This window comes from Mobula birostris, chromosome 32, assembly GCF_030028105.1.
Source record: "Mobula birostris isolate sMobBir1 chromosome 32, sMobBir1.hap1, whole genome shotgun sequence".
Lineage (NCBI taxonomy): Eukaryota > Metazoa > Chordata > Chondrichthyes > Myliobatiformes > Myliobatidae > Mobula > Mobula birostris.
Genome location: NC_092401.1, coordinates 17,827,444 through 17,841,883, shown reverse-complemented (window position 1 = coordinate 17,841,883; position 14,440 = coordinate 17,827,444). Strand labels below are relative to the sequence as shown.

The 14,440-nt window shown below is 40.3% G+C and overlaps 1 protein-coding gene across 2 annotated transcripts in view; it reads right to left on the bottom strand.

Annotated features, from left to right (window-relative positions):
• Positions 1-545: 545 nt before the first annotated feature.
• Positions 546-14,440, bottom strand: part of map2k7 (mitogen-activated protein kinase kinase 7) — a 100,985-nt gene continuing 87,090 nt past the window's right edge. For both annotated transcript variants that reach the window (XM_072248441.1, XM_072248442.1), the window contains one exon: positions 546-12,472. In XM_072248441.1, coding sequence (XP_072104542.1) covers positions 12,335-12,472 — 138 coding nt within the window. In that variant the 3' untranslated portion in view covers positions 546-12,334. The remainder of the gene's footprint in view (positions 12,473-14,440) is intronic.

Below are 14,440 nucleotides of genomic sequence, written 5' to 3'. Positions count from 1 at the left end.
ATCTCTTCAGTCCAGATGAAGGGTCTTGACTCAAAACATTGACTGCCCATTTCCCTCCATAAATGGTGTCTAAACTGCCCCTACCAGCAAATCTTTGGGATGGGAGGAAATCATTTGATCCAGGCAAGTTGTACACAGACAGGAGCAGAAGTGAGAACACATTTAGCAGCTGTAACACTGTGGCCCCAGAGGTGGTGGTCTTAAACTTCGACAATACAGCATAATACCACCCCAAATGGGAGCAAGATCCCAGCATAGCATCAACTAAACACTTCCCCCTCACAATATACAAATGGAATCCATTTTTCCTCTAGAGCAGAAGGAAATATTTCCCAGATTCTGAGGTGCTTACACGAAGCAAGAATTCAAATTCCTGCTCTGCTTCACGGTGGGTGAGAGGGAAGTGAGTGGTTAATAGTAAGGTGGTACTGTGGAGAAGGAGCAGATCATTCACTGTGACCGGGAAGGTGCCCCATACATTATGCATCCTTCACTGAAGACTACCGACAACCGTGCAGCAAAAAAACACACAGCATTTTGTTGGATGGAAAGTACATACTTTTTATTTGTGTTTACAATGCAAAGAGTTTAAAAATACAATCATTTGGATGCCCATAACACTAAATTCATTGATTTGTTTCTATGTTCTTGGTCTGAAATGGTTAAGTCTTTGAAATGTTGATCTGAATCATTCTCACGTAGGATTTCCTGGTTTTTTATTCCAATAATTTTCCTGGTCATGCATTACACCAAATGCAGGTCCCTCTTCGGAAAGTACGTGCTTTAACTTGTTTTCCAAGAAATATGTTTAAAGAGAAGCTGTGAAGTTGACAATTTCAGCAAACACTATGGCTCCTCCAGTTTAAAGCACTAACATTGCCAAATGTGATTCTGATCACAGCCATGGGTGAACTACCCACACCACCATGCCCTAAAACTGCTAGGCTTCAGATATCACAAAACGCCAGCCTTCAAGCGAGAAAGCTCCCATTTGTCTTTAGAAGGCCTCAAGTTACTCTTGTGGAGGGTCAGTCTTTGGCCACAGAGCAACTTTTGGGATTAAATTGGGTTTTGATCAGAATAATTTTCCATTTAAGAATTACAACATAAAATTAAACATCAGACATCTTGTTATTGACCATAATGAACGAGATGTTTTGGTGTAAATATGTTGCAGTACAAGTGCCAGAAATTGTCATTTTAAAACATCTAAACTTGATTCATCTTCCTCCTGCTCTCTCTTTTTTTCTCTCTCTTCCCACAGAGGTGTTTAGTCCAGGTTAGAGATACAAGAACAAAGGATGGGGAGCCTCATGACTAATTAAATTGCAAAGGACATTTAGCCAGTCAGATGGAGAGGCAGAGAGGAGAAGATACAAGGGGAACAGTATGATCTGAGTGAAAGGAAACTAAAGGCAATTCCTGGTGTTCTAATCAGGTGTTCTCCACAGGGGAGACCAGATACACTTGCATCAGGTGGATACACCACCCTCCTGAAGGAGCTGACTCCATGACAGACAAGACAGCCAGCAGCCCAACATCCTTCAGCATTGTGCTTGTGTTATAAGAACCCAGAGAGTGATTGTCAGCAGGGCATTCAATTGAAGGCAACCCTGAGCGTCTCTTCTCAACCAACATACACATACATACATAAACATACACTTCACATTAGGTGATGAATCAGGAGCAGGAAACTGGGTGTTTTTCTATTCCTCACAACTCTCAGCTGATCCTAGGACACCAAGATTAATTATGGTATCCCACTGGTATGGCAGATCCAAACCAAGGCATCTCCAGCACGTAGTTTAGCTACACTGCACAGAGTAATCTTGGGGAAGTTTGAAAAGTCAGCACGCAGTAACATGTGCCGTACAATATGAGGTAATACAGTGCTGTATGTGAGGTGCAGTAACATGCAGTGAGCATTCTGAGCTCAGCTGTACAACACACTGGTGCAATGGCCTCAACAGGACTTCTCTTCCCCGTGATCTTAGATAATAAGCAAAAGTATAGAGAGACTGAACAGGAACACAAGACTCTTAAAAAGCACAAACATTCTCAGCAAGAAGTGAGCAGGATGTCCATCTTTTTTTTTTAAAGATGTATCACCAGAAAACAAGCAGCTGGGGCCCAGATGTGGTGTTGGGTTAATGACTGTTATACTGACCTCACTATACCCTCCAACAACAATGCCAGAGACAATGAATTACTAATCATTTAGAACAGATGCTGTGATTAATCATTTAAACAAATAATAAATCATTTATCACTTATGATGACAGATGATATAATAGTTATTGATAATTGGTAGATGATCATTTTAGTTAAAGACAAATCATTAATCATTTATATTGGATGGTGATAACAAATCATTGATCAGAGATGATACATCAATCACTTACAAAACATTCCTATATAATAAATGATCATGATAAATTATTTGTGATAGATGATATGTGATAATAATAAATAATTATCTATTTATTAAATAATGATTCATTAATCACTTATGATAGATATCAGTAATTATTTGATGGTCAAAATGAGAAATCATTAATTTATGATGACGACAAGTCACTAATCACTCAAAGGATGTTAAACGTATTCTGCTGTTTAAGTGCAATATCTTCTAACGATGGGGATACCACTTTTGATGGGACATCAATAGAAAACAGAGACGTGAATTAATCAGATACGGATATAGGATACAGAGAAATACAGAACTACAGCATCCGATCTCTCTCCTTTTTTAGTTCAGCCACAAGAAAGTGAAGATGAAGAGAAAGTTAGCCTCCGCGACACTTTGGAAACAGTGATCTGTAGCAGAGGCAGAGTTCGGCAATGCCAATGCCAGAATGAGCTCTTCTCAAAGCCCTGAGATATTCACAACATAATGGCAAAACTAGAAAGGATAAGACTCCATTCACCCATACACCATACTGTTCACACGGAACATAAAATAAATAGAAAATATTATAGCCTTTTTAGTTTTTTTTTTAAATAAAACATTATCCATGCAAGAATCACATAAAAAGCAAATTCCTCCTACTCTGCTTCACCCACTTCCACATCAAACAGTTTTAATGTCTCTGTCAACACTAGTTCCAGTCCTACACAACTCAGTTATCACCGAGCTTCAGAGGGTACAGCTGAAACACACTTGATCACAGCACCTACTTCACTCCTCCAACTGCCCACTGTTCCGTCTGGATGAGTGAACAGAAGAGCAGTGTCTTACTAGTAGTAGCAAAGAGCGGAAGGTGAAGATTATGAGAAGGTAAACTTTAGGCAACCTTAGGTCTGGGTTTGCTCATGGCAACTCGATCTCAAGAAAGAAGCAAAAGTAATCTGCAGTGAACTGGAGAAAGGCATGGAGATGGGGGTGGGTAGACACAGGATTATAAAGGGTTAAAAAGCAAACTGCTTTAAGTGCTGAAAATCTGAAATGAAATCGGAAAAGCCTGGCATCATCTATGGAAAGAGGGACAGAGAGTTAACATCTCAGGGGAAAGACCTCATTAAACAAGCATGTTATAAATGGCAGAGGGGATAGGTGTAGATATAGAGAGATCAGGGAATGGATCTGACAGGATGGAGACAAGAGTATGCAGCAGACACGTCTCCTAAAAAAGGTGCTGAAAGCTGATCTATGTGGAGTTGTAGACAGAGGGAGGCAAGTGAGGATAGAGGAGAAAGAAGCTAACAATTCTGAAACTGTGAGATGCTACAATTTGCCATGTTACACTGGTTCATTTGTTTGCACTGACAAGTTCCCAAAGATTTCCTGATACTGTGGCCAGCATGTTACTGAAATAACCTCTTCCCACATTCAAGGTGAAACATTTACTTAATCCACCTCAAAAAAATTCTATTCCCTGGTAGAGTTTAAACACTATCCTAAATCTGATAACCAGCCCACTAAGGAGAAAAAAACAGTAATCTGCCAACACCTGATTATTCTGGTATTGTAAGATGACATTTCAGCACAAGGGCCCAGTGAAATATGGTGTCAACATTACAGAACGGAAGAAAACTCACAGATCTGATATTCAACAAGTTATCGTTTCTATTGCCTGACATGTAAAATGAGATCAATCTAAACTGCTGGATCTACTGAACCCTGCAGTGATCTCATGCTTAGAACAAGAGAAATACTGGACACTGTAGCATCAACAGATACCCATATAACCCCATAAATTAACATGCAATTGATATATTGTGAATTACTAATTCCTACTTTTCTGACCAATCTACTCTATGTAATGCTCACTTTGGCTGTCAGTGTGTGATATGCATGCAATGTATAAGCTATCAACGTGAACGCTGCAGTTCAAAGTTAACTGCAAAGATTAAAATAAAAACTTTATTCAAAGTAAAACATAAAAAAATAAAAATGCAATAAAACTGCATTTTCTTCTTGAAAACCTCCAACTGACTGATAAATTGAACCATTTTGATTGATTTATTCCAGGTAGCACTGTTTGCGCTCCAAACCTGCAGCCCTTAAGCACAGGTTCCAAAACACTGTGCATATCTGTGTGTGAGGGAATGGAGAGAGGTTGCCTGTCCTCTGGCGGACAGTATAATCATGTCTGAGAAAGGGGAGAAGCTGCCAGCCCTCCTGACAACAGCACACTGAGTAATGTTATTTGCTGCTGTGAGGAGGAGGACAGACTGCCTGCCCTCCAGAGGGCAACACAATAAACCAAGGCATCCAGAGAGTTTGTATGAATGAAGGCAACTACAGAAAGTAAAATGCTTCTTTGGAAACTACACCACTGAAAGTATTTTTTTACACAGTTGTCTCCTTCAACATAAAGAACTAAGAGTTTAATCCTAAGTTTAATGTGAATGGATAAAGAACTTGGAGCAAAGATGATTTTACATTAATGAAAATCAAAAAGAGTCTGCAAATGCTGGAAATCTGAAATAAAAGCAGAATATGAAGGGAACATTCAGCATTTCAGGCCACAGCTGTAAGAAAAGAAACAGAGTTAAAGTTTCTGACAAATGGTCTTTGATCTGATATATGACTTTCCCTTCCCACAGTTGTGGCCTCAAATGTTGCCAGTGTACTGCTTTTATTTTACAATGATTTTACATCACACATTTCAGGGAGTGGAAATTTCTGAGGCACAAGTTGTTCTAAAGTTTCTTTCCGAATTCAAAGTAAATTCTCAGTGAGTAAACAATCCTCTGCTCTTCTCTTTAAACTCCATTATAATCAGGGCTAAGTCTAGATGGATAAGTAAGTAGTTTTGAATATCTGAGCCCTTATCTATTTATTGGACTTTTAAAAAGTTATCAGCTATTACTCTTTAGTCAGCTTCACCACACCTGAGGAGTGTGCTGAATGCTCCCCCACCCCGCCAGGTGTAGCTTACTTGTTTCAGACCCCAGAGTCAACAGGAGACCCTAAGCTTGTTCTGCCAATCACTAGGATGGTTCTGCCAATCACTAGGATGGCACTGCCCTGCACTTCAAAACAGGTCCCTTCTCTGATCCATTTCCCTTACATAACAAAAAAATCTATCAATCTGCGACTTGAAATATCTTCCCCCACCCCCATCTATTATCCACTGTAATTTAGATGAAAGAGAGCTCCCTCGTCTGCTATCTTTGTGCCAAGTCTGTTAGACAACCTCACTCAAATGATAGCAATTTCCATGAGTGATTATGATGGAATTATCATTATTATTATTTCATCTTCGCATCCTACTGGTCAATTCATTCTCCTGTAGCACATTCAGTCCATGCACTTCAAATGGAATGGAAACGCCAACACACACCCACCCACCCACAAATCCACAACCATCGCCATGACCCATTTGAAGGGGGATAGTGTTTAGGATTCACTGCAAGGGACCACATCTTGAAATTATGCCACCGTGAATGTCTGCCAACTAGCCAGGCACTATGGACCGTATTAGGATATGTGCAGACTAATATCACACAAATTCACATTGAGACTTCAGAGTTCATCATTGAAAGCCTTTTAAAGGCATTGTAAGTGAAACTATTAAAGGTTTTTAACTGACCAGAATTTTGTTTTACAGACACATACACCGCAGAACTGGAAAGAAACCAGAGCAGGGCTAGCGTGTACAACCCCACAAGACCCACTCAATAAAAGTATGGCTTATCTCATTACTGCCCTCAAATCCACTCTTCCTGCCTGATCCCCATAACCTCTAATTCCCATACAGACTAAACATCCAGAACTGCCTGGAGTCTCAGTGTTGCGGGTACTCTGTCGTCACACATTTAAAGTGAGAGATTTTGATGAAAGGAATTGAGGTTTATACTGATGGGGCAGGAAAATGAGTTGGACATACCAGATCTGCTACAATTACAACACACACAGAAGCAGCAGGAAAGTCACTGGGCCTGGTCTCCTCTACCATTCCGATCCAATCAATGGTCTCAGTCAAATAATTTGATACTCACATAATGCAAAAAATCTAGTGAACGCTTGAATATTTTTAATGACTTAACATCTACATCGCTCCAGTCCAGGGTGATAATTTCCAAAGATGCACAACCCGCTGTGAGAAGAAATTTCTCTTTTCCTAACCTTAAAAGAAATTACCTTCATCATGTGTCTGCACCCTCTAGTTCTAGATCGATATCCTCTTAAAAGCCACAAAATAAAACCACTTTGTAGGCTGATACAATCTGCTGCAATTAATAATCTGCTTTTTAACATTCCCAGGAAGATTAAAGCTGCTAATAGGCAATTCTATCTTTCTCTTTGGTGTTTTTCTCTGTTTCATTCCACTAAAAGCTATAAGTTTTTTGTGAGATGAATCAAAAATGCTCTGTAGATAGTTTATTGCTAAGTGCCTCTAAATTTAGGAGCTGGTTTAAATTTTCAAGAAAAAAGCAGGGCGAGACGGTGGTGACAGTAACACTAAATGTTAGCACACTACTCCACATGCAGGAAACATTGCGTCTGTTAACAAGGAAGTGCTTTATATTCTGATTCCTGAGAGTGAAAGGATTTGGGATAGGGGTTGGGAAGAGTGGGGAATTGTTAAAAAATAAACAATGGCTCTTCCATGGTGTAAGTGGGCTTCCCTTCCTCTGTATTTGGGAGATGAGATCATATCAACAGTAACTTCATGGGGAAGCTGAATATTTGGAAAAAGATATTTACTTCAAAACTGGCTTGTGAAAAGCAATCTGAAGGGTAGCAAAATTTACACTATCATACCTGCGTTCCCTCTCCAGTTCCTCTTATACCTTCCCACTTTCACGTACTTTCTCACATACTTCTCCCCTTTCAATATCAAATGACAGCCTGCTTTCAACAAAACACCAAGCAACAGTACTTTGTAATTCTGAAATAGTACAAAGAAACATGAAATGCAAGACCTTGGGGGTGGTCTGCAGCCTGTACCAGAACACTGCTCTTTCTGAACAAAGCTCCTTCATAGGATTCTACTGTTGGTACAAGTGCTATCCATTGCCTACATGTTTACCTGCTAAGTCAACTTATAGCTGCTCTTCAGGCTCCGAAGATCAATCACATCGTTCCCCATTTCAACTAGCAGAAAATTACAAGCTCTTTTTCATTTCCATACTTTAACACCTGCACATTTCTGGAAATCTCAAATGATTATCCTCACAAGAACACAAAAAGACAGGAGCAGGAGTAGGCAACCAGGCCTATCAAGTCTGTCCCACCATTCAATATAACCATGGCTGATCTCTCCCAGATCTCATTGTAAACAATAGTGTGTACTGGAGGCACCAGACTTTTAAACAGCTCACACTGCATAGGCCAACTCGATCTCAAGGCACCATTGCAACTTCTGACCAACCTCCGTAACAGGAAACTGCATCAAGAAAAGCAAACAAATTCTGCCAGCACGAGGAATTCTGCAGATGCTGGAAATTCAAGCAACACACATCAAAGTTGCTGGTGAACGCAGCAGGCCAGGCAGCATCTCTAGGAGGAGGTACAGTCGACGTTTCAGGCTGAGACCTTTCGTCAGGACAGATTCGAGGCTTTTACAAACACAATATGCCTGGATTCCAGACCAGATTCCTTTGTTCCAAAGGATGGAAAACAGTCATGTCCATAGATGTACAGATGTAAGTTTCACCCATAATGTACTGACTTTTGATGTCCCATTACCTTAATATAAAATATTGTTAAATGTGGCTGGAACTTTGACTTCAAAGAAATGAACTCCAGGTTAAACCATATGTAGAAAGCCAAGCAGTTCCACTGCTCACAGCCAATGCATCATGTTTTACAAATTATTTTTAAACCAAAGTCAAGGTCGTAAGGAGAGGAAAACAAGGGTGAAATTTTCTAAGTATCTAAAAACTCCCTCAGCTATCATGAAATTTGTTCAATGTACTACTGACAACATCTAACAAATTCCTCCATTCTTCACTTTTTGTTTAACTGCACAGGGCTCTGATCCATCTCATGTTCATCCACATCGAGAGAATATTCAATGCAAGACACGAGCACTTAATCCAGTGCAGAGATTGTTGTGGAATATAGTGGTTTCGGGATAGCAGCAGTTTCAACTTGTACTCTAAAAGCTAAAAAGATTTCCCACTGAGATGTTACGGTAACTTTTGCGCAACATCTGATCTTACTGCAGAGGTATCATTAACTGTTCAATCTTAGTATGTGGAATGAATGATTCACTTCCTTTGCCAGTCGTTCAATCTTCAATAATGCAAGGCCACCCTATAGACCTCTGCCCTGGAAGACTGCTGTCAGAATAGTCTTGGACCAGGGAGCTCAGTTTCAAGTTGTGGTTACAGTCTGAAGACAGACTGACCTTATGCATAGTGTGAGCTTTATATTGTATGCATTCAATGCTAAGCACAAGGAAACGGCCTTGCTGCCTTCACAAAGTGCCTGATCCTCAATTTTACAGATCTGATTGCAACACACTGAACAACAGAATGGCAACAGAAATAGGACCATAGGAGCTACGGTACTCTTTTTCAGCTCATCAACTTCCTCTCCCTATTGCTCTTTGAAGAACCATCCAGTTCAACTAGTTTCTTTGTACTTTCTTTGTATATACCTATTGAAAAGTAACTAGGTTGATAGACACTGAATCCCGAGAATGTCCGGAGATCTTTATTAGGTTATAAACACAAGGGATTATGCAGATGCCAGTAATCCAGAATAACACACACAAAATGCTGGAGGAACTCAGCAGGTCAGGCAGCACCTATGGGAATGATAAACAGTTGATGTTTTGGGCCGAAATCCTTCATCAGGTGCTGAGTTCCTCCATCATTTTGTATGTGTCGCTCTGAAGATCTCTTGTTACCCTGTGCCTACACTCATTGCTGAGGGTGTTCTTTGGGTGAATTCACAAAGGCCTGAGATTGGCTGATCAGAGTAAAAGTGACCGTTTCTGGTACTCAGATGAGAGCGAACGGCTGAAGAATTTTCAGATAAGGGAAACTTGAAGGAGTAACTTCATGCATGATCTGTAACATGATGCAATTTAACAAAGAAGTTCTTTCTCTTTACAGAGTGATTTGGATCATCCGATATTTAGAGTTATATTTATAAAACAAATAGAGGTGATGATAAGACAGCAGTAGAACAGGGCCACCAATCTGATGGATTTGTTGAAATATTCCGAAGTTATTCTCAATACAACAGAATTCTTGTTTCTGTATGCATCACAACTGGACTCTGACAGGCTCCATTCCCAACTCTCAACTTATTTGGTGTGGTCTCTGTGGGAACCACAGACCATCTTGTGCCAGAGTGGCTGCGGTAAACGGTTTGTACAGCTGTACTGTCACAACTGTCCGCTGTCGCTCATGGGCAAGATCTGATATTTGCAAATAATCCAACAGACCTTCAGTTTTCAAACAAGGCATTTTGAATATAGTTGTATGTCTGAATTGATCTAAACCAAGGACTACTTGTTCCTGAAGGTATCTCTAAATAAGACTTTTTTAACGAATCCTTCAGTTTTAATGTCACCATCATCTACGATTGAGTCAGTTTCACTAATGTCATATCTGTTCTTTATCTTTAGCCTGTTCTGTAACTCAAAGCATACATGAGTACTTCAGGGAACGATTAAACTGCAATGCTATCTCTGTGCCTCTTGATAATGAGAACACCCAGCATATAGCTTATTTACAGCAAACAGGTTCTCACTACTGTTATCACCTGCACAGGCTTCCAACAGAAGTCCGATCCCCTCTATCTACCAGTCTCACTCACCCTTCTTTCTGAGACCTAACAAAACCCCTCAAACTCATCATAAACACACATCCTGAATCCATTTCTAAACTAATTTCATAGTCCAGTCCTTCAAAATTGCATCAAAAGCCAGATTTTCAGCTTCCACCAAAAGCAGAGGAATTATAAACACAGTTAGAAAGAAGTGTTTGTGCCATGGGGGAAAGGAGACATTGCTTCAATGTACTAATCTAGATTGAGTTAACTATTTAAATTAAAAAAAAATGTTATTTGGTGAAGTAATCAAATGTGTGGAGAAAATTCACAGTGGATCTAGAAATTTACAAGAGAAATGTGGAAACTGTACGTAAATCAGTTTCTTTGTTTAAAATGAACCTGTGTCCAAAATAGATACTGATTCAGGGGGCAAAAAAAAGGATGAGCTCACAGGGATATTGTATAAGATTTTTACTCACTGAGTGCTCTCCCACAATCCCCTGACATGGATGAGGTTCTATCAGAATTTCACCCCAATGTACAGAAGTGCTTTCGAAGAGAATATCACTAAGTGTGATGCAAATCTTCAAAGTTACAACATGCAACACAGAAACAGATGCTAGCTTGTCATGTTTTGCATAAAATTAAGATTGGTTTAAGTTTACAACCAACTGGAATCACTTCATAAAATCAATCCAAATCAAGCTTTGTTTTGAATGTGCCGGCATCAGTTGCTATCGATGTGAAGAATTATGCAATTCAAGTTAAAAATAAAAGCCTCAAAGCATAAAAAATCCTAAGCCTTGCCTGACAAAATGCAGAATTCTCTCGGCTTCAATGCTCATGGAATGACAGAAACTCCTGGAGCACACACTTTCTACTACCTGCCCATGGCATCATCTTCCTTCTATCTCCCTTCACTCTCTGTGAAGCAGCCCACCAACCTGACCCACTCTGGGACATTCTGACAGGCCATGGCTGGCACCTGCTTAAAGCTTTCCTCACAGTGCAACCTCACAAATGGAAACATTCTCTGGCAAATGCAGAAAGTAGTTGCAAACCAATAATGAATTAATTTATCAACCATAGTGTACACTAGCAGAAAATACACGAGGCAAGTGTAGAGGAAGCACAAACAGATGTTTGTAAAAATCAGAATTAAACTGAGTTTTATAAAATTCCACCCATTGGGCTTGATGTATCTTGCATCACCTAACCTCAAAGCAGGAGGTGGCAACTGGGACACTGATATAATCACCTAAATTGCACTGGCACCCGTATGAACAGCAACAACTATGCAGGTATTATAAAAAGAAATTGCCAGCACAAGTGTGATTTCAGGTTGCAGCAGCACTGACACTCACTCAGAATCATTATTTGCATATGGAGGTTGTTTACTAATCCACCGAAAATCTGACATTTTCACCCAGTGAATGTACCTAGGTTACAGACACTGGGCATGCATCATAACACACTATGTCAAATCAACTAACAAAAACAAAAATACCAAGCAAACAGCCTTGGTATACTCCACCAGATTTTCACTTGAAGAGTAATTCTGAAAGCCCTGTCTGATCTGAACCTTTTCCAAATAGATTTTAAAAGTTACTGTCAGAAAAATAATAAAGCAGCAGTTTCTCATGCGTTTGAAACACACTAGTCTATTGTATAACACAGGTGCCTGCACACTAATACATTGAGAGTTCACATCAGCTACACTTTCATATTTAATAAATTAGCTAAAATCCTTTTTTGATCACAGTGCATAACCCGGTAGTATTTAAACACTATATAAATTTGCAATTCCTCTGCAGTGTGCAATGACCATTTGTCCCATAAGGAGAGATTAATGGGGAGGGCAGAGGTTAACGGCAGCATGTAAGCTTTTCACAGTAATAGTGGAACAAACCCTTAGTCCAATATGTGGTTTGCCACACTTTTCCTTGTTTACTTTCTACAGACTGAAAGTATCTTCAAACACACAACAGCCCACACTCCTGAGTCAATCAAAAAGAACACAACACTAGACAGAAAAACCATGGGTAGACTATGTACAATTCATCAGTCTCAGGAGCTCTGCCTGATGATGTGGGTGTTGGTGATGACTTGCCGATACTCTTTCCTCCCCCACAGGTTCATTTACCACTCTGCTGGCTACCTGGAGAAAATGGGGAGATGCTGTTGGCTGAGGATGCTGCTTGATCGTGGGGATTCAGTCTTTGCCATAACTTCTTTAAACCATGAAGCTACATCCACCTCTAAAGTCTCATAGCGTCTAATAAAATTGTGTTCCTGTAGAGAGAGAAAAGGGAGGTGTCAAAGCTGCTTACTCAGTATAGAAAAAAGCCAGAATAAGATAATGTGCCATCCCTCAATCTCTTCATTGGAGGCGTATAGTGATGTGGCTCTGAGTTGGTCACTGGCCAAGTCCAGAAGCATATAGATACCAAGTTCGGCAGTAGATGCTGAGAGAAAAATGCAAAGGATAACTTTTCTTAAATTCATTTTACTAAACTCCCTACAACAGTTACCACGGGAAGTACTAGCAGGAGTAACCACCACAGAATCGTTATAGAGGGAATCCAGCTTTCACTCCAAGGAATCACTGTGATGATGCTCTCCAGAACAAACTTTTTCCTTAGTCCGTTACCTTTCTCTAAGTAAAGCTGCAAAACAATGTGTTTGCAGCAGGACCATATCATTATCTAGTCAGAGGATCATAAGTGGCAAGCACCATTCAACCCAATCATCTCTCTAATAAGACAAATTCAGAAGTGGAACAGCTCATGAGTGTTGGTAACCCCTCCACCACTCTGAATACTCACTACTTTTAGAACCAGTGGCTTTGCCGTGTGCGACAAGCAAAAAGCACTGCAGGTACTCACCAACGCCATTTCGACAGGAAGTCACAAACCTGCAACCTATGTCATCTGAAAAAAAGGAGTGAGCAGGCCAAGAGATGGGAAGGGGGAAGGGGAGAGGAGGGGGGAAGGGGAGAGGAGGGGGGAAGGGGAGAGGAGGGGGGAAGGGGAGAGGAGGGGGGAAGGGGAGAGGAGGGGGGAAGGGGAGAGGAGGAAGGGGAGAGGAGGGGGGAAGGGGAGAGGAGGGGGGAAGGGGAGAGGAGGGGGGAAGGGGAGGGATGCCAACCAAGGGAGGGGGAGGGAAAAAGAGGGTGACATAGACAGAAGATGCATTTGAAAAAAAAACAACTTGCAAGGTTTTCTCCAGGCTATGTACCATGCTGTCACATCATTCCTTATTCCTCCTTTTCTGCTGGGTTTAATCCCTTCAGTTTCTCTCCACACCTCTGCCCATCAGTAGCACTCTAAAAGGATCTCCTTTAGGAGGAATGATGGTATGGACTGGATGGATAAAATGTTTTCCAACAAAAGACAGAAAATAGAAAAGCACTGCACAGGAAGAGGTTCTTTGACCAATGACATTATGCTGAATTAGACTAGTAATTATATGCCCAGCTAAGCTCATCCCTTCCACCTAAACAATGTCCATATCTCTCCATCCTCTGCAATCCTGCTCCCCCTAAGAATCTCTAAAACATTTCTATCATATTTATCTCCTCTACCACCCCTGGCAGTGCATCCAAGACACCCACCAACGTTACCCCTAAAGTGTGTGCAAACACACATCTTTTGCTACAAGTGCACAATGGAATTTAAATTATGCACTACAGATTGTCACCCTTTACCTTGTGGGCATGTTAAGCATACTTCACGATCGTGCACAATCACATTTCCTTTTCCGGTTTCTGATGCGGACAGTGTTGACAACGTGGAGTTTGCAATGATTTGTCTGCAGATTTTAGAACTGGCTTATTTATACTGGTTTTATTGAAGAAATTATTCAGTGCGCACATATTGTCACTGGGCAAAAATTGCACAGCACAAGATTTTTGCATATACTGGTAATTGCAAATTAGAGTTAACATTTTACACTCATTGTGTAAAAAAAATATTGCCCCATACATCTCCTTTGAATTTAACCTCGCTCACCTTAAATGCATGTCCTCTAGTATTATAGACATTTCATCCTGGATTTCTGCATTAATTACTCATAAAATGTGGTCTGATCTTCATTAAGTCACAATAATAGACAAACACAATCTGCCTAAACCAGTAACATGCAAACAACTGTACTACTTCTCATCAATACTGAGTACACCATTTAAACAATGACAGTCTAGGTTCAAAAAAAGTATGTGAACCTCTAGGATAATGTTATCTACAAAAGTTATTTGGAGCC